General features: G+C 39.1%; 1 protein-coding gene across 2 annotated transcripts; it reads right to left on the reverse strand.

The window, feature by feature from the left end:
- Nucleotides 1-964: 964 nt before the first annotated feature.
- Nucleotides 965-17,540, reverse strand: cln3 (CLN3 lysosomal/endosomal transmembrane protein, battenin). Of its 2 annotated transcripts, none has more exons than XM_085352018.1 (15): nt 17,297-17,540; nt 17,174-17,210; nt 15,644-15,740; nt 14,981-15,064; nt 13,065-13,144; nt 12,286-12,371; nt 11,536-11,608; nt 9,955-10,098; nt 7,573-7,712; nt 3,991-4,043; nt 3,848-3,916; nt 3,667-3,722; nt 3,478-3,571; nt 2,582-2,722; nt 965-2,300 (listed from the first exon to the last, which is right to left on the reverse strand). In XM_085352018.1, exons 1-15 carry the CDS (start codon nt 17,349-17,351, stop codon nt 2,184-2,186), a joined length of 1,326 nt encoding a protein of 441 aa, XP_085208144.1. In that variant the 5' UTR covers nt 17,352-17,540; the 3' UTR covers nt 965-2,183. The 2 variants fall into 2 exon arrangements, with proteins under 2 accessions (XP_085208144.1, XP_085208143.1); XM_085352017.1 differs by having other exon boundaries at nt 3,991-4,046.
- Between the last annotated feature and the right edge of the window lie 3,877 nt (nt 17,541-21,417).

Below are 21,417 nucleotides of genomic sequence, written 5' to 3' on the forward strand. Positions count from 1 at the left end.
GACCGTTGGTCTGCGTTTGAGTGTTCAGGAGAAAACAGGACACATGAATCAAGTATTTAAGGACATAAACTGCATTCCAAGAAAAGAAAACAAATTCAACAGCCCACAATGTTACAAAAAAATAACAAAAGTGCTTCCAAGAATTTTAGTAAAATACATGTCAGCATGACGGCATGAGCAACCTCTATTTTCTTTATTTTACAACAAAAATATTAAAATCAACTTTGTTTCACATCTCAGCCATTCCCAGGTGTTCTGTGCTCCACCTGCAGTGACTAACTGTGCCACAGTTTAACAAGCAGTCTTTCATTAGAATCAGAAAAGCCACAGCTAAGCAAAATGATGTCAAGTTGCACACGATAAACATCACAAAAACAAATCTGTGTGTGACATTGTTTTTGTACAAATCTGAAACAAGTGGCATTTTAAAGCTCCGAATGATCTCCTGGTATTAAAAACTATAATAGAAGGCATTTTTGCTCGCTTTGTTACATACACTCACATTTTTGCTCGCTTTGTTACATACACTCACATTTTTGCTCGCTTTGTTACATACACTCATCATGGACATGAATGTCATGGTAATTTTGGACTTTAATCATTTCTTTGAATTGTTTTCTTCCCAGAGAGGAATGATTTTACAGCATCTGCAAAAACAAAAGACTTTGAAAATGAGAATTGGATGCACATGGTTGAAGTTAATTTGGAAAAATTTCCACCTCAATCAGGCATGATTCTGACGTTATATTTGACCATTATTCTTCTCTTGGTTTCCTGGTACCAACCTGGATTTTATGGTAAAATGGTAAATGGCCTGCATTTGTATAGCGCTTTTCTAGTCCCTAAGGACCCCAAAGCGCTTCACACTACATTCAGTCATTCACCCATTCACACACACATTCACACACTGGCATAGTCCACAATCTTTCAGTAAGATTGAAGTCACCTATAGTCATGTCAAAAAAATAATGAAAATCCCAAATTTCAGATTCATTTCTACGATGAGTGTTTGCAAACGTTTGACTACAACTGAAATACGAAAGTAATCTCTGCTATTTATTAACATGAATTAAACTCTTAACTATAGAACTACTTATTATAGAAGGCACTTAGTGAGAGCCGTCAGGCTTCAGCATTATATTTACTCACAGTTTCTTCAAATAATAATAATAATGTATACTTTATTGATCACCGTGGGAAAATTCCTCTCATTTAACCCATTCACTCAGTGAAGCAGTGGGCAGCCACCAATCTAGTGCCCAGGGAGCAGTACCTTGCTCAGGGTAGCTGTTCAGTAGATTCAAACCCCCAACCTTCCGATCATGGGGCAACCACTCTACCTATTGAGCTTTATTTGCCCCCTGAAAGCAATAGTTTTATAATTTCACCTCCCAAAAATTTAATTGCAGCATTCAATGACTGAGCTCTCTGACTTTTAAAATAGTTTGAAAATAGTAATGGCACATCCTAGCTGAGTAGTCATTCATAGAACTGTTTCTGAACCCAGAGTTCAGTTTGAGGAGTTAATGTTAAAATGAAGGTCAGTAAAATAACAGTTTAGATTTTAAGGTAAATCTTAGCGTTGAAGGTTGGTGTGGAGGGATTTCCTACACGATACTAGCTGCCTGGTCACAGCTCAGAGATACTTTATACTTAAAGAGGACTCTTTAGTTACCACAATTAAAACACAGTAAACTTGCTGAAATGACATCTCCTCTTCTGTGACTTTAAAATGTATTGCATTTATATTTTTTTTATTCATTATGTCAAATTGAAATATATCTTGTTTCACATTGAAAGCTTTTGTTCTGTGAACCACTGGAAGGTTTTTCATGAAGGAAAACCACAAAGAAACTGGTCATCAAAACAAGACAATATTTTCTGGCCTATCGGTTTCACTGATCTGTGTTTCAGGTTTACCTTCTGTGATCGTAGGTAGGATGTTATTGATATTATTTGATCTCTGGCTGAAGGTAAAAAACACTTTTGTGGACTCTGGACTTTCTATATAGTTCACTTGCTGTTATCTATAAATATGCAGCAAGTACAGGATGTGGAGTCAAAGACTTTATATTGACATTTTTATGTAATGTCTGCTTTTTGTCTCTAACCCAGTTCGGATTTAAAAATCGAACGCACCCACGTTTTGCTTACTCATCGTGCTGGTCAGTGTGTGGGCTTGGTTATAATGAACAGAAGTAAGTGTGGACAGGAAGAGATATGAGTCCAGCCACAGTTATGCCCAGGCTGTCTCCAATGCTGGCAGCAGCCATGGAGAACTCCCTGTGTCTGTCTTCAGTCTGTAGGAGAAAAGAGAAGACACTCTGAGGTAGATGCATGCTTACTGTGGAGTAAAAACAGCTCAACAGTGCACAGCTGCTTCTGTACTGATCTCCTAAAATAATCATTGTGACATTTGCAGAGTGTGTATGTATCCGTGAATGGATAAAAAATGAAATGCAGCTTTGCACAGAGGTCGAAGAACAGAAAATATGGAATTATCCAGATTCCTAAAGTCAGAACTGTCTAGAATACTCCAGAGTCTAAACTATATGAATGGTTCTCTGAAGCTGTCCTTTACCTCCTTGCTGATGAAGTGGAAGGTGTTGACATATGCTGCTCCACCCAGCAGACCCTCATAGAGGATAAAAGCGAACACCAACCAAACAGTGGGCAGGAACAGGTAACGTACAGCAAACAGAAGAAACACAGCGTTCAGCGTCTGTGGAGAGGAGAGAGAAGCAGCTCTGAGAAACACAGCAGTGTCTGTAAAGTATACATTCACACACATTTAACAACCCCATATGCATGTACTATAGTTATCTGCATCACAAAGCAACACAAATTATTCAGTCACCTGAAAACAAACCATAAACTATGCAATGTATGATGGAAAATAATCATTTATTCAGCTCTCCTATTATTTCAGCCTGAGTGTCACTTTGTCCTAAACAGTTGTTGAGACACTCTGCAAAGCCACACCTCTCCTGGCTTCTTTCTTTTTCTACAGTCAGATTTTCTCCAAATTTCTTGCCTTAGAGGTGCAGGCTTCTCTCTTATACAACATCATCAGCACTTTCTCTGTTTCACCTGGAAATTTACACAGGGTCACTGTGTAAATAGTATGAACGTTTCCTTGTAAATATTACTAGATGAGGATCATTGTGTGGTCGTAATTTTTTGAGGACAGCTGCTGCGCCGTTTTGTTATTGGCTGCTCCTAACACTTCTATGCACTAATGCAGCTTCACCTACTGCCTAATGGACCAATTATGGATTTGTGCACAACATTTTATATGCACTACGTACACACAGATACACACAAGCAGCAAAAAATACTGATGTTCAAATCTATTGTTTGTAATGAGTAGCCAGTCAGAATAAAGTTGCAGGTTAAGCTCCTCTACCAAAAAAAGGGAGCCTAGCTTAACCCAGACATCCTTCTGGTGCTGATTTGTATTTTATTCTCATTTCTCACCTGCAGAACACTGAGAATCCACACTTTCCTGATCTTCACACAGTGCAGAGAGGATCGAGAGAGCAGTACACCAAGCTGGTACAGAGTCTGATACCTGAGGATGCAAACAAGAGACAAGTATAGCTGCACACCCCAAACAATCTGCATGAAGTCATTCATACTGAATACTCTCTGTAATGGATCACTGACCAGCGATACTGAGCTGCATGGGTCAGGAAAATATTGTGGAAGAACAGGAGTTCCATCTTACAGAGAGGGAAAAAATATTCCTGGTTCAATATTCTCACAACATCACACAAAATCAGAGCCAAGTTTCACTAACAGCATGCAGTGAGCTGAGTGTGCTGCTAGAGGGCATCAGAGGACTCACCAAACCCTGGTTGATGAAATACTCGGTTAAGTAGACCACTCCCAGTGGAAGCACAAACCTCCACAAGCCCTGCTCACAGAAATCAAGTTCAGTAACAGTTTGGCTGAACAGTTTCAGATCAAACAAGTAAACTGTGTACTTACTCTGATAACAAACAGTCTCTCTCTGAAACTGAGAGGCCCAGTGGGTTGGTCCTCTGCTACATTCAAGAGGAAGAGAACATTATTTCCCAATAAGCAGCAGAACTTTAAAACGACAATTCATTCACATAAACTGTGAAGTTCCACAGCAGGAGATGAAGTCAGCAGCCTCATGTTCACTGTCTTTGTTAAGTGTTAACAAACAGTTTGCAAAAAGAAAGCTGTGATAACGTGGTCAGAAATTACAAATCATTGAAACATTTCATTTCTGGGTACTAAATGATACGTATACACATAGCAGCCTCTCACTGAGGCCACTGTAAGGTAACATATACAAACTGTTGAGCAGCAATAGGAAGCAACTGCCAATACACTGAGTATCAGTATCAGTCACATGAGTAAGAACAGAGAGGAACATGTGATCCGTTTAGCTTAGCACGCAAATTTGTGTTCCAAAGGGTGGTCAGAAACTGAGACAGCTACTGCAGAGCCTGTGAGCGCTCGTATTTTACTCCGGCTACAATTTGGCCTTCTGGCACAGACGTACCGGAGCATTCAGGCCCTCACTGCCAGACCGCGAAAGTTTCTTCCCCCAAACGTCAGACTACTGACCACTCAGTGACTGGACTGACACACACACTTATCTGCACAATCTCATATACACAAACATGCACAACCAACTGTCATTGATGCACATTTCTGTTGCACTGTTGTGTCTGTATCGTTCTGTTCTGTCTGGTGCTGCAATGTTTTTTGCAGTTTTTGCACACTTGCACTGTATGTATGTATGTTGAAGCACCTTGAGGTGACTTTTGTTGTGATTATATAAAGCGCCAAATCAATTCAATTCAAATAAATAAAATTGAATTGAATTAAAATATGTAGTCCTGTGTTGATTGTCTTTTATATGTCATGTCATATATGTCATTGACCATGATACTGGAGGGACGCTGTCTCGCTTCACTGTGTACTATAGCACTGAACATGGTTGAAATAACAATAAAGCCATTTGACTTGACCTCAGGTTTTCCTGTAACCATTTCAAATTAAAAGCACTTTCGTGCTTCACTGGATAGAAACACTTAATTTCTTAACTGGGCTCTTATTCTGAAATATTATGAAAACAAACGTTTTTTATTTACTTGTTAAGAACCACCATACAGTAAGTGAGGAAGAGAGGAACATGCATAGTTTAAATGGAGGCAGTGAGAGTCAGGATGAAGCTGTGCACAGACGACTTTCTGCAAGTGAAACTAATGTTTGATGCCACTGCAGATGTGTCATTTGATATATGCAAAAACTCAGGTAACCTGCATGCACATGTGCGCTACACCTCTGCCAATGCAGTCACACTGTGGCTGTATCCCAATTCAGGGTCTGCAGCCTTAAAGGCCGCTTTTAAGGCCGATTACGTCACAGTGACGCGACGAAGGCTGTACCAATTCAAAGGCTGCTCGGTTTTAAAGCCTTTACTTTAAAATATACGCCGTTCAATAGCTGACCTTAATCCTACAGAGAATGTGATGATTTTATGGATATTTAACCTCCTAAGACCCGAACTTTTCCATGACATGCATTTTTAATTTCTCTTTGATATTTGGGCGTATTGAGGCCCGATGAATGAAAAACAAAGAATTACCAGATTTTTTTTTTTATCTTATTTTTGTTTTTAAGAAAAATAAGAGCTACATATGAGGATATTTGTTTAAAATTTTGATAGAACAGTAGCAGTATAATGTCCTCGTAAGTGGATATCAGGCCCTTGTAGAGCAAAATTTAGTATTTTGGTCTAAATAACCCAAAATGTGATGTCCACATATGTGGACGCCAGGTCCTAGGAGGTTAAAGTAAACACTGAGACAAATTGAGTAATACCAACATATTAAAACAACAATATTTGTCTCTTATATATAACACAGTTATATATACAGTGTCAAAGAAACCTGTCTTTGAGTGAAGATTTAAGGTGACAGCAAATACAAATAAATGCAGCTTGAATCTTTACTGAAGCTCAGTATTTGAAACAGAATTCTTTCACTGCTTTAATAACTAATAATGATTGAAATAATGACTTTAATATTGTCCATATTATATTTACATTACCAAAGTAAGATGACTTTAGTCTCATGAACAACATTAGCTAATTGTTATTTACGAGCTAATCTTAAAATGACTGTTCAGTACAGAAGTGAAGCCCAATAATCATGATTTCACAGTCCTGTGGTCTCAGCCTCAGATACTCATCAAATCAAAGCTCATGTACAAACAAACAAACAAACAAACAAACAAACAAACAAACAAACAAACAAACAAACAAACAAACAAACAAACAAACAAACAAAAGATTTTCTCCTTCATTTCTGTCAAATAATGCTGTATGAAACGTTTCCAGCTGTTAGTGTCATGGTTGCTAGGCAACCTGGGCAGTGCCACGGAGACTAGACCGTCCCATTTCACAAGCCTCGCACTTCCGGCCTTAGTCTTCCTTGAGTACGCGGCCCTTGTGGACCGTTAAGGCTGCAGACCCTGAATTGGGATACAGCCTTTGTGTAGGTCAAATGCTGATTGGTTAAAAAGGAAACAGCATGTTCACCTTGAAGACAGAGGCATTAAGAAAAATCAAAGACCAAAAAGTACACGAGAAAAACATGAACAATACTGCAGCAGACAGTTTTGAGGAAGTTTCACTTCCCCACTTCACCAGAGTCTCTTATGACTCTTCTGTGAAACAGAGGCTGAGCTAAAGAACCAACTGAAGGCCAAACATAATCCACCGTAGCCCACATTATTGGCTCTTTCGAGACACTTCACTTAGTGACAATAGGCAGCCACAACACATACCTGCCAAACTCATAGCTCCTATGGACTACCAGCACACATTCAAAAAAGGAAGAGAACTTTTAAGAAGTCTGTTGTTTATACTTTAAACAATAAAAATATAAAATTAGCCCCGTTTTGCAATTTTAAAATTTGGGCTATAAACCTGCTGACTGACAGATTAATAACATTACTTCTACCTTCTTAGCTGAGGTAAATATAAACTACTGTTGTGCTTTAAATACCTTTTCACTGTTTTCCATCTGAGCGACTCACATCTTCCCCTAAGTCATGACCTCCTTTTATCAATTTCAATAAAGATGTAGAATAGTGCGTTTCCTCTCACCATGTCAAACAGAAACTGACACGTGTTGATGACCATCTGATTAGATAACAGCAAAGCAACGCTCTGGGATCTTTCAGGCGTGTCTATTGGGCAACAGTGTAAAGTCATCATTGTAAGAAAACGTGAGTGTCTGTGGACAAACTTCAAATGTAAATGATTTTATATCTTCATCATATTTGTTGCATCTGCCTTTTTGTGCAAATTATTGCTTAAAATGTTAAAATTCATGTATTCTTACGGAAAAACAAAACTGGTGTCATGGAGGACTCAAACACTTACAGGAACTCATGTGTTCGTGTTCAGTTAGTAGATATATCAAACAATGAAACAGAGTTTGTCTTTACAGGATTTGGTTGCTGAACTTTATTTAAATTTCAGTTTATTGCTGATTTCATGCTACACCCTTCTAATGTGACATTTACCTGTGGTGGAGCTCTCGGGCTCCTCCTCGTCTGAACTGTCCAGAAGTTGCTGTCTGTCCTCAGAGACCAAAGCTGCATACTCAGTGTCCTTGGTCCTCCACTGAGGTAATGAAGGTGGACAAACCAGCAGGAGGAAATAGCTGGTAAAATTGTTGGGATGAAGAAGACGACAAATCATTTTGTAAGTTTCAGCTTCATTTATACGCAGTTTACAGGGAAAAAGTCTCAACAGGAAATACAAACTACATCCTGTCAATGTCTCATTTGACTGAAGTGAACTGGAGTCAACTGAACTCAATTAAAGTGACTATTTGGCCACCACTTCACCTCCACAGATGAAAGCATTGGGCTACCTACACCTTAGACCTACAGAAGCTTAATTCAAAATTGGACCCTTGTTAAGTCTCTGTTACGACCCAGCTCAAAAGCCGCAACATAAAAAAGGAGATGAATACCAGATTGTGGGTGAGAAGAGGTTTTAATCCTAAAATGCATAGCAGGTCGGCTAAAATGGCTGGCTAAAAAGCCTGCCTCAGATATGCCTTTATCAGCACCTGACTAGGTGAACACACTGAGGAGATTAGGGGCTGCAGAGGGACATAACACCTCCTCCCTCAAAAGGGTTCCTCTAGGACCCCTACATTTATTAAAAGCCCCCCTGAAGCCTTCAGGTCCTTGAACCACAAACCTGAAATAAAAGTAAAAGCTAACAGAAGCACAGTGTTCACATTATAGTAGGCATCTTTAAGCATGGATGCCCCTGCATGAGGATTTGAAGTTGCCACACTGAACACACAGGAAGTAACATGTGACCAACACAAAGGAGCACGACAGTCACAAACTCAAAATGATTACTTGACCTGCTACAACACAAAACCAAAAGTAGCAACAAATACCCACAATCAAGTGATCTGTTGTTTCCACCACACAAATGGTCACATTCAAATGGCCTTATACCACAAGTTACTTTAACCCTTTAAGACCTACCATAGAACCAAGTCCGCCAGAGCTTATATTATATTTTTACATGCTGTGGAGCCATTTTTGGGAGCATTTCAAGTTGCTATACATCAATACAACCATTATAGCCCAGATTTTAATAATATGTATTCATTAAGTGCATAGTAATTACATAAATTGCAAAAAAGTGCAATAAACTACAAAAAAATTGAAAATCGTTTTTGCTTTTTTAACATATATTTGTAGTTAGAGAAATTTAAGAGGCTTATCCCTCAAAACTGTAAATACAAAAAAGTTGCACAAAATAGTTTCCCACCACAGGAAATTTATTTTGAGTGTCTTCATAGTTTTATTTTTGAAATACACCAATTTTTATATACTGCAGGAAAAACGAAAATAAATATTATACTGCAAATTTGCAAAAAAGCAGCATATGCATCAAAATAAACTATTTCCAGCAGTGCAATATGAGTCCTCAGCATCCCAGAAACGACACAGAAAGTCATAAAGTCAAAGATAACTTTTAAAAAGACCAGTATATGCCCTGAGGCCCTGATGGTAAAAAAGACTACATTTCCGCGAAAATGAAGTCACTTCCGGTTTCGGGCCGGTAATGGCGGAAATGCAAAAGTTCGCGCTGACGTCTATTCCAACTAGGAAGTGTTATGAACAGCTGATCGGATCGGCAAAGCGTGTTTCTGGAATATCATGTTTTTGTTCCTGCAAGCGCTTTTTATGCAGTTTTTGCAAAGCTTTATGTGGAAGGAAACCGTGACCGAGGACAATCTGATGGCATAAGATGTAAGTACAACTCCTCCGATTTCATATGCAAAAAAAAAATTTGCGCTAGCTTACGTGGTTGCAGAGCTACTGGGATTTAAAAATAGTTACGCAAAACAGAGCGTGTCCGCTCCAATCGGCTCTAAAGGGTTAATCCACAAGGTTCAGTAAAGAAAGCATACTAGTGACCAACCACAAAATGGAGAGCTATGGCCACACAATGATCACATCAAGGATGGCTCAGCACCCCTCAGTGTTATTGCCATCACCTGGCCAACAACACTCACAAGTGATCCAGTAGCCATATTTCCCACAGCACTAAAGGTCACAGCACAAAACACTCACCTCGTGAGGATGTCATTAGCATCCATCACCACTGACATATTAGATGCACACACGGTGTACATGCTATGACAACTTAAAAACAGCCTACCTGCCTAAGCCACAAGACCATAGTTAAAGAATGTCTTAATCCCCTGCCAAGTTTGGTGCCACTGATTCACTTTAAGCAACTCCCATCCAAAAATGCTAAAAACAAAATAAGATAATATGTCCACAAATAACAAAGCACAAACTAACTATCTGAGTGAGCGATGAGTCACAACACAAAAATACAGAGAATCCTTGTCCCTGCACACTTACCTTACCACCATAGTGAATGGGACGACCAGCATGATAAGCAGTGTAACCCGTGGTGAAAGGCCAGCTTGGATGAGGACTGAGTAAAGGAGGGCTCCAATAAGACCAGCAGCACCAGTGCCTGAGCCCCAGCCTTCCAGTACACTCCTGGAGCAGACAGAAAACCACCGTTAATGTTCCAGAGTAAAAATAAAAACACGGTTGGAAGACCATTCACAGCTTCTTAAACTCATTTCTGACCGGGACTTTATCTGCTGTGAGTCTAAGCTGTAAGCAGGATTACTGTTAGAAGGAAACTTGGAGTTACTGTGAAAAAGCTCTGTCATCGTGGAAACTGACATTTAAAGTCAAGCACCCAAACTACGTAACTCAGTGGAAAATGTCTGATATCAAGAATATCAGATTGATAACTCCTTCATAACTTTTCTTTTTGCAAACCTGTAGCAGTCCATCTGTCCTCTGCTAGGCATCAGCACAGCTGGTCACTGATGCCAGCTGATTTATGCTGCTGATGTCTTTTGAAGAAGGAATTATCTTACAGAGGCAATCAGTGGGCCCCAGGGCAGCTGTGGCTACAATGCAGCTTGCCATCACCAGTGTGTGAATGTGTGTGTGAATGGGCAGATGACTGAATGTAGTGTGAAGCGCTTTGGGGTCCATCAGGACTAAGTAAAGCGCTACGCAAATACAGGCCATTTACCATTTTTACCAAGATCATATAACTCTGTGGTGCAGACTGTCCAAGAAGTCTGGGAATTCTGGTGGTGTTTTTTATTAGTGTGTAACTTATTAATGAGCAGGTGTGTCTGTGTGCACAGCTCATGGAGACAGCACTCCAACCTCTGCTTGAGTCTGGCTCCATAAAACACTATGACGCTCCAGAAACAAATGGGTGGCATCAGGGAGAAAATGATGAATGGAAATTTGTGTAAAATGTATGAAAAATAAACTCACTTTGCTTTTCTTGTTATCATCTGTATTTTATTTCAGTTTTTAGTTAGAACTGTCAACAATCCCAACCCCTCTAAACTTTTGTTTTTATAAAACAACCAAAGCTCCTTAACTCTCAACTTACATTTAAACTACTGTAAAATTACTTTCTGCAAACCTCCATTAATACTGCACACTTGGTATTGTTCATTTAATTCTGACACATAGAATTAGTTTTGTTTTGTTTGTTTTTTTCAATTTTTCTTTTTCCATAGCAGTTAATTCACTTGGACTTTGTTATATCAACTTAATGAATTATTATTTTATTTATAATTTTTTATCTTTTCACAATTTTTACTAAGCAAGTGTAACAAAAAGTAATTTCCATTGAATGATTCTGGTTTCAAGCTATTCTTACTTCAGTCCTGGCAGAAACGGGATTCCACACAGCAAATAAAATACAAATAAAATTTTGTCTTTATGCAGGAATTCAAAGAATTCGACTGTGTAAACTCTGCCTTGTTCACAAACTTTACCCTACACTTTGGGCATCAACCCAAGTTCTGTCATCTGGACAAGCTCTGTTTGAATCTTTAATAAGAGAGCAGCAACTGAATTCAAAATTGGCAAAAAGAATGAGTGAAGAGTGTTTACCTGCTGAAATATACTGTTAGAGAGAGGAAGGACAACTCTCCCAGTCCTGAGCTGATACTGGCAAAGATCACTCCTGCAAACACAGCAACAGAGAACGTGATCAGAGAGAGCAAAGAGGAAGAATTTATTCTTTTGTTTGAAGAACAAACTTCAATAAAAAGAGCTCATTTACAGGACCTTTGTGGGCAGTCACAATGGTTGCATTTTAGTTACTGGTGAACTGAATCGAATTTAGTTGCTCTTTACTGACTTATTTTATTCACATAGAGGTCTGCTTGATTCTAACAGTAATGTCTGAAATAGTGCTGTCTATTAAAAAAAAGAAACAATTTCCATCCACTGCTAATGGTATTTTGCTGCACAAGCCCTTTAGAGCCTATCAGGACATTTCTAGCAAGCAGGGGCCATCTTTGCATCTGGTATCCAGTTCTACCAGTAGATCTGTGGTGCCAGTATCACTACTGCTTTCAAGGTGGCAGCATTTAGTTTGGGGCTGGTACGTTTGGTGTCTGGAGGAGTGTATTTGATAGAAGCGTGAACTGGTACGATAAATGATTATTTATAGCAGCAGTAAAGCTCTATCAAGCTTCTGTGGAACAACCACAGATGCTCACAGTAGATAAGAAGAAATTAAACCGAAGAAAATAACTCAAAGTTTTATCTAATCCACCTTCTAAAAGCTCATCAGAGCCATATCAGACACCCTTAATGATAAAAGATCTGATCTGAATTATTAACAGGTTGCTTTACCGAGAATACTCATCCACACAGCTGAGGAGAAGGACACCAGGAGGAAACTCGTTGCTGCCATGATGGCACAGAACAACACTCGAATGCTGGGATAAAAGAACAGGAATTAACCAGGAAAGCTGGAAAGCACCATGACAGCGATGTTTTTATGCAGACAGCAAGAAGAACTCAGTCTGTTAACAACTGACTTCCTGACTATATCACACACAAAACATATAAAGTCCAATTTTTCTTTTCTTTTTCAGCTCTGATTAGTCAGCCGGGGCCACTGAAACCAGGCACAGCCATTAACCAAGTAGGTTTGTTTATTGCTCCAATTTCATGTTTGGTCACTGCTAAGCTCTCATTCATAAATTTAACATCTTATATACATGAAAACATTAAAGCCAGACGAAAACAAATGGAGATCATTATTGCCAAAAGACATCACAGCAGCTTAGCAGCAGTACAAAAAGAGCGCCAAAGGTGGGATTGAGTGGAAATAATATGCAAATAAAACAAAGTTCTTGTTGTTTTCTTCTTCTGTCTCTTTTTTTAAACCAAACTCAAACCTCATGTTGCCAGTGGGGCTAAAATCCTGACACCTGATACAAACACACTACTGTAAAACAGGAAGGACGTCACAGTTTTTGTCATTTGCAAGTTTGTCAAAGAAACAACTATTTGTTTATTATCAGTGCAGTGAAATCAGATCGTACCAATAATGTGAGTGATGATTGTTAGTTACTGTAAAAACACAGCAAGTGGAAACAAAGAACAGCAATCAAAGTAATAATTACCCATAAGGCATTTTGTGGATCACAAAGGGAGCGAACAGTTTGATGAAGAGTGTTGGTAGGATGTCAGCTAACAGCACAGCCTGCCAAGAAAAATGTAACAACTGAACATCTGTGGACACAAATGATACAGCTTGTAGTTTCTGCCACACCATCCATCCTTATGCCCTCCTTCACTACCATCCATCAATCTCCTCTGAGGTCTTCCTCTTGTCCTCCTGCCTGGCTGCTCCATATCTAACATCTTTTGTCCTGCATTTTCAGTTTCTGTCCTCTGTACACGTTCAAACGCTCTGATATACTAATTTCTAATCATGCCCATCCTGGTCACTCCTAATGAAAAGCTTCAGCTCTACCTTTTGCCAGTGCCCACTGTTATCACACCATACATCATCACAGCTTTTACTACATTCCTAATTCCTCCTCTAATTCTTCTGTCACAAACCACCCTTTACAATCGTCTCCACTCCTCTCTGTTGTGCACTGCACATTACTTTGGATGACTGATTACAGGTATTTAAACTTATCTACCTTCTCCATTTCTACTGCTTGCATGTTCACCTTCTCTCTCTCTCTGACTGATGTTCAGTCCTCATCTCTCCCACGCTTACCTCCACCTGTCCACACTCTGTTCCACCTGCTCTCACTACATATCATAACGTCATCTGCAAACATCATCGTCCACAGAGACTCCTGCATGAACATCACAATCACAATCAAAAGGGGCTCACAGTAAAGAGTGCGGATGCCACCCCCAGCTTAAACCCATCCGTCACTCCTACCACACACCTCACCACTGCTGCCTCATACATCTGTCAATAGTTTTAATGAAGCTGGGAAACAACCAGAAATAAAACTCAGCTTTTATTTTTGGGTGTTAGGAGAAAACTGTAAAAAACCCAGGAGAAATAAAGACACAATGAGACAAAGTTACTTTCTGTGCTAAACGTGTACACGGGTGAGCTGCTGAGAACAACTCACACCATGCACAGTGGCTTGGCATTTTTTATAGGCACAGAGCACAGAGACAGTGAGAACAGGATAAGAAAATAATAAACAGATAAAATAAACAACTCCATATGTGGTACTAGTCTCGTCAGCAGAGAGCTGGGAGAGAGCTGTGAGAGATAAAACAATCTAAAACAATATGTCCCAAAACAATATGTCTTTGCTGGGAAAGTCTAAAAGGATAATTCTAAACTAACCTAACCATAGACAAAGGGCATCTTTGTACATTTAAAAGAAGGTAAAGAAACATAGAATCATTTTTCCTGTAACATTGGGTTTTGTGGATTAAACTGAGAACACATGTTAGACCTTTTTCTTTTCCACACTTTCAAATGTACCAACAAACAGAACGCATTATTTATGTGGAGCGTGCTACTACAGTGATGGTGTTTGGCTGGTCCACCATAATGTAATGGCCATGACAACTAAATTATATAATACATAAATGTATGTGCTCAGTAATGTCTCTATAATGATAATAACATTTTATGAGTTTTTCATAACCTCCAGGAACCTGAAATATTTATGATCCGCTAAATACTGTTGACTACAAACATGAACATGTTTCCTAACTTACTATCTAAGATACAATCTACAGTATATCTGTTATTATACCAGATATTGGACTGTATTTATTGATTGAATATACTTCTGTTAATATGTACACATTAGCCTTATTAGTGTAGGAAGCTTTCCTGCTATTATCCTTCTTTGGTTAAGTGTTATACTAGTTTCAGTACCTCATCAATCATGTGACGTTTGTCTTTTTTAAAATAAACATTTAAAAGGAAGTCACTGCTTCTAAACGAGAGCACAAACTGTGAACCAGTCAAAAGTTTATAACATTTGTCTCGACACTAAACACCCAGAACAAACGTTTTACTGCATCAGTGCAGTGAACCTTTATTTACCGCAGTAGAGACAGGGTTGCAGTCATAGATGCTACTGTTGCTACTGTTCCCAACTTGGAAGTCCACGTGCAGTGAGGCTGAAGTCTGGGAAACAATAATAGAAATATACAGCTGAGAAGTTCACTTAACCCTAAACATAGAACGACTTTGAAACGTGACCACTGCCAAACTACACTGCTCAAAAAATAAAGGGAACACTTGAGTCACACATCAGATCTCAATGAATGAGATTTTTAACTTGAGAATATGAACTGGTAAAGTACATCATGCAGTTTATTGTGGAAAAATAAGATGTAACGATGGAAATGGAATCAGAGGAAACCAAAGTCATCCTCTGCCTGGAACATGATGAGTATATGAGCTCTGGCAGCGCTCCTCATCACATGACCGTCCTGCTGCAGGGTTAGAGCTGTGCACTCTGAATAGACTGCAGGTACCTTCTCTTACTATGAGCAGTGACATAGAAATAGTTGTTGTTACTCCTCCAGTGCACCTTATGCATCTTTCATTTGCACCTAAGCAGGTGAAATGCATTCACAACAGTTTCTGTTTCCTGATTGGACAGATCAACATCTCTGAAGACTTTGTGCCAGAATCCAGTGATCAAGTATTCCTTTCATTTATTTGAGCAGTGCATATTTAAATACACATTTGTTCTCTTACAGACGCCGTTTCATTTCGTGACTCTTGTTTCTCGAGAATGTCATGTGCGGCGCTCAGCATCACCACGTAAGCAAAGTTGTTGCACAAACCGAGGAGCCTGTATAGATGTGGAAAGATAAAAACGAGATACGGAGATGCATCAAAAAATAACAACTTAATCAGTGGCTGCAAAATTTCTCTCAACATAAAACCCCCCAAAATATCGTGCACTCAGTACCGTGCACTTTCAAAACTTTTGCATTACCAAGCATTTATCAGCTACTCATAGTTTAGTTTTTTGAATTCATTTAAGGATACATTTTTTAAAATAATATTAAAACTTTTTCAACAAAGACCTTTTCACAGTCTTTGTGCTTTTCATGTCGTTAACCTTTGTTCTTTCAAGCTTCTTCAAAGTCTTCCTTTTCCAACCTGCCTTCCACCTTTTTCCTGTCCATCCTTCCAGTTTGCTTCCTCATTATTTTCTAGCTTTCATCTTCTTATAGCTTTGTGTATTTTTCCCTCCCTCCTTTGTTAATTGCTTGTTTTCCAGTAGCAGCTAAAGTGCCTTTTCATTTCACTACCTGCTATGCCACCTTGGGCTTTCCATCTGTGCTTCAGTTTACTTACTAATGTGAATTATCAGTGTGACAGAATTCAATGACAACTTTTCTTTTGTGACTTATTTGTGGCTTTTTGTTTTTACTACAAGGTGATGGTTGAATGGCAATAACGTAAAGAGACAGACCGAGGGAGAGACATGCAGCAAATGCAAAACACAACGGAACTCAGGTCTCTGCAATGAGTACGAAGCGGAGCACGAGTACTCGGTCCCTGGCCTTTCCTCTGCCTTTCTGTCTCCATTTTCCCTTTGATCCCTTTCTGTCGTACATGCTTGAGACCTTTATTTATATCTGCGTTGCTCTCGTGAACCTTGAGCCGTGAGTAGGTGAGTAAGAGACGTGACATATGACACTGTGCTTCAGATACAGTGATAGATCTGAAGCAAAGACTCGAATGTACAAGAGAGGCTACTGATTATTCTCCTGCTCAGTCCTGATTATCATCTTTGCTTTCCCAGTGCCGACTCAAGTCTGTCGTTTTTCCACATAAAGACCTGACTGCACACACAGTGAATAGCCAATCTTAATGTGCCACCTTGAAGCAATTCCTGAAGTGCATGTGGTCTTAGGAAGGCTTGCTGGAGGAGCTAAATACATAAAAGGGGCGGGGCCCACAGCTGAAAAATCCGATTAATGGTGAGAGGAAGACTACAAATAAGACCTAAAAACATTTCCTCATTTCTGCGTGTGAATAAACATAGCAATGACGTGTATCTATAGGTTCTTATCACATCCCATTAAAGTTTAGGGAGAAATGAGAGATGACGAAGCTGTGGACTTCACTTTCACAGTCAGCACTTTTTATTCGCATAAGAAGTACTTACGAGCGAACAACGTCTTTTACTATAGATACGACACAACATGTATTTAGATGAAATAAGAGGGATCTTTCTTATTGGTGATCTGTTGAAAATATCGGGACACTCACCAAAATCCAATCCAGTTGCGGATTTGTACGCAACGACCTATAAATGAGAGGATAAAGCAAACGTTAGGGACTCACGGAGCAATAATGCTGATAGTTACACGAGTCCGCCGCTGACACACTCACCGGTACCGTCAAGTCGCTGAAGAGGATCTGAGTTGACACTGGCTGGCTGCTCCATGTTTACAAACCAGTCCAAGCTAAATGAAAGAGAAACTGAGTTGGTCTCGAACCGCTGAAAAGCACACAGCTCTCATTCTAACAGGCTCTGAGCTCCCACCAACACTGGCGAGAAGCTGTCACTAAGAACGCCCCGTAACTGCTTTTACGGTCCTCAGCTCAGCAACTTTCACAAACCTCACCGACGAAGCACCAGAGACGGCGCTTCAACCTAAAACCTCCCCGCGGAAACAATATCAGCTCTGAACGTTCCTGATCCGCCTGAGACATTAAGTTTGCTCAAATTCAAATAATGTCAAGAACACAGTTGGATTTTTATTATAATATGTCAAACAGATATTCGTGAGTGATGAAACGTTATTCTTATCAGCAGGTAGAAGCTGCAATCGGCTTGGGAAAAGTGATCGTTATGTTTCTCCTTTTTTTATCTGGTAAAAAAGTCTTTCCATCAAAAAATGCCTCCTTCAGAGATCGTAACAAATACAAAATCACAGTAAAGTAAACCAAAAAAAGACTTCTAAAAAGAGGACTGACTATAATATAGGTTCAATAACACATCATAAAGATACTTGCAAAACACTTTATTTTTAGAATCAGAATACTTTATTGATCCCTGGGGGAAATTATTTTTTGTTACACTTCTCCATTATAAACAAACATTAACAAGACAGACAATACGCTAACTAAGAATAGTACCGTGTGTGTGTGTGTGTGTGTGTGTGTATATATATATATATATATATATATATATATATATATATATATATATATATATTAGGGGTGCAACTAGGGCTGCCACGATTTGTCGACTAGTCACGATTACGTCGACTATCAAAATCGTCGACGACTGATTTAATAGTCGACGCGTCGTTTGAAGCTTTGTAAGATCACAAAAGACGCAGGAATAAGTGGCAGGATTTAAGAGTGTAATACCGGACTGAAACAGAAGATGGCAGCATTGCATGTACAAGGATGTCAGCTACCGTTAAACCCCGAAGAAGAAGAAGAAGCAGCTGTGTCCCAGAATTCATAGCGCGGCCCAGCGCAGTTTCCAACAATGGCGGCAGCTAGTTAGTTTTAATGTTACTCTTATTATTCTTTCTGGGTCACAAAATAAACGTTTAACATATTTTCAGGCGAGAATGTAGCTGTGTAAACCTCAAATATCTGCTCAGTTTATCAGGACACCACATATTTTCAAAAGCGCTCCGACGTTTTCGGAGACATCTGTTACCCACTAGCTCGTTAGCGAGCCGGGGGCTAGGCTCACTAGCACCGTGAGAACACCGGACTCCCCGCAAATCGTTTTCAAACCCACCGCCGTCTTTCGCTACTCAGGTTAAATATATATATGAGTCACTTAGATAACTTAAAATGTTACTGTTTGGCTTTTTTTTAGTATTTTATTTGTTCCTGAGTAAATCAGTTTGTCTGAGATTAAAGTTATAGTTTTTACACAGCTGAATAAACGTCAAGCAGACAACTGATTATCAGAAGTGTGAGATGCTCCAGAATATACTCCAGTGTCCTGTTATATTTTAGATAGCAAGGAGTTTATTAAACTTCACCGAAACAATCTGCAAATTTCATTAAAATTTAATAAACTATCATCTTTTCTTTATTTTTAGTTAGCACAGACCTTAAACACTTAAAGCTGTAAGCTAATGATAGTTATATAAGAGCAGATGCTGCTGGTGCAATAAGCTGTAGTTTTACGTCCAACGGATGATGATCTGATTAGTCGACTAATCGCAAAAATAATCGGTGACTAGTTGACTATCAAAATAATCGTTTGTGGCAGCCCTAGGTGCAACGATACACAAAATTCACGGTTCGGTTCAGTTCGATACTTTGGTGTCACGGTTCGATATTTTTTCGATACAAAAAAATGTTCATGCCTTTTTAATTTGTCATTTATTAAAATTATAAATATATATTTTAACTCAAAAGTACAGTTTTAAAATTTAACCCTAACTCTTGTGCGTGTTTTTTATTTTGACAGCGAATGCGTACCTGCGGACCACTTATGTGCAGCCCTGGTTATATAGCTCATCATATCACAGCCACAGAAATTATTTTGTCCATGAAACCATAAAGCTGCACTTTCTTTTTGCCTTATAGTCTGATTTGTCATAACTTTTCCGTTTTGTGGTAAGCTTTTCTTTGGCTGTCACTTCTTCACTCTGACCTGTCTTATTTGGCTCAGCAGAACTGAAATATATATCCTGATGCTTTTACACACGCACTCACATAAGCTCAGCGATTCTCTGCGCGATCAACCTCTCACATGTTTAAGCTTGCTGCGGGAGATTTCACTTGTCATGTTTGCGTAGTAAGCTAACGATTAATAAGACGATGTCAGAGGAATTGGTGCGCAAATTATCATCACTCACCAATCAGTGCTGTCTGAGCGATTGCAAAGTGAAAGCAAAAAAACAAGCCCAAATTCAAACGCGATTTCAATATGTCACATATTGACAGTGGCTCACCGATGCCAATGACATAATTACCCAGCTACATTTCCGAAAGAATGCAAAAGCATTGACATATATTTTTCCTTCCTACAATAGCCCGACGGGCAGGGCAGAGATAGATTTTGGTAGCTCGACTGGAAAAATCACTAGCCCCTGGACGTCGGGCTAGGGATATTGCGAGCCCTGTATCTGATTGAGGAATCATGCATCTTTGGAAAAGAGAGTTTATTACAGAGAAATGGCTCTTTCCAAAATAAAAGCTATACTACATGCTTCTTCTGGGCTATATTCTCAGCAGCATATTAAACATATCAGGTCCCCATAAGGAGACTCATGTGCTAACGGCTGTCTAAATGACTCGGCTAAAGTTTGTAGCATGCATGCTTGTTGTTTTTGCACTAGGATGATGTAAATGTGCAGTCATATTCGTTGTGTTCCCACTAGTGCTTTCAGGTTAATCTCGTTGAAATGACGTTGCCACAACACGGCAAATCTCCGTTAACGAGCTACCCCTGATCGCCCCGTGCATGGGGCTAGACGGCCAACACGTTAACGAGCTAACTGCGCTAACACACTAGTTCCCACCTATGTAATTGAGCATTGCGTGGCACATCCAACATACTGTTTTACTTTAGTCCATGACGCGCTTACCTTCAGGGTCATACGTCACATGAAAACCAAAATAATTCCAAACGCCAGATCTGAATGAGGGTGGGGGATAGGGCTGAACGATTATGGAAAATAATCTAATTGCGATTTTTTGCCCCAATATTGCGATTGCGATGCGATATGCGATTATTTTTTAAGGTCTTTGTCTTCTGTATTATTAAACAAAGACAAGCAATACATCATATAGTATGGCCAATACTATATTACATTAATTTTAAACTGTTCTTTCCTGGAAGACAGACCTCTGTTATGATGACATGAGGTGATGCATGAATTGATGACTGACATTTTTATTTAACTTCTTCAATCACAACAGTATATTTGAACATACACAATAGTTTATTTTTAGCTTACAAACATCTGAGCATAAAGTGCTGACAAGGAACCCTGGTGTAAACATTAAAATGAAAGTCAGTACAATGTGCAGATTGCAGAAATATACATAAAAAAAATCAGTGGCTTTACCACACTCAGTTTTTCGACATCTGTGAACTACTAGACAGTCATTCAATTAAAAAATAATATTAAATAAATAAAACTAATAAATAAAAAATACACACATCTTACTGATCTTTGCAGTCAGTAACATTACACATAAAGTGCAAACATAATAGCAATTGTATAAACACACACACAAACACGCCTTTAAAATTTAAAGGCGTGAAATTGGACGGTCTAGCCTTCTGATTAGCTAATCAGAAGGCTAGTTCTGATTAGCGTCACCGCTGTCTCGGTGGAGTTTAATAAACTCGGCCGTCTGCTTCTTGCTATCTAAAATATAACCAGACACTGGTGTAAATTCTCGACTGTCTCATACTTCTGTTTAATAAGTTTTCTGTTTGACGTTTAGTCAGCTGTGTGAAAACCAAGGAGGAACCCACCCGGGGGATTAATAAAGTTTTATTTTATCTAATCTAATAACTT

Source organism: Diplotaxodon limnothrissa, linkage group LG4 (genome assembly GCF_057381915.1).
Source record: "Diplotaxodon limnothrissa isolate DT_005_m linkage group LG4, D_limnothrissa_male_GT1.1, whole genome shotgun sequence".
In the NCBI taxonomy this organism is placed as follows: Eukaryota; Metazoa; Chordata; class Actinopteri; order Cichliformes; family Cichlidae; genus Diplotaxodon; species Diplotaxodon limnothrissa.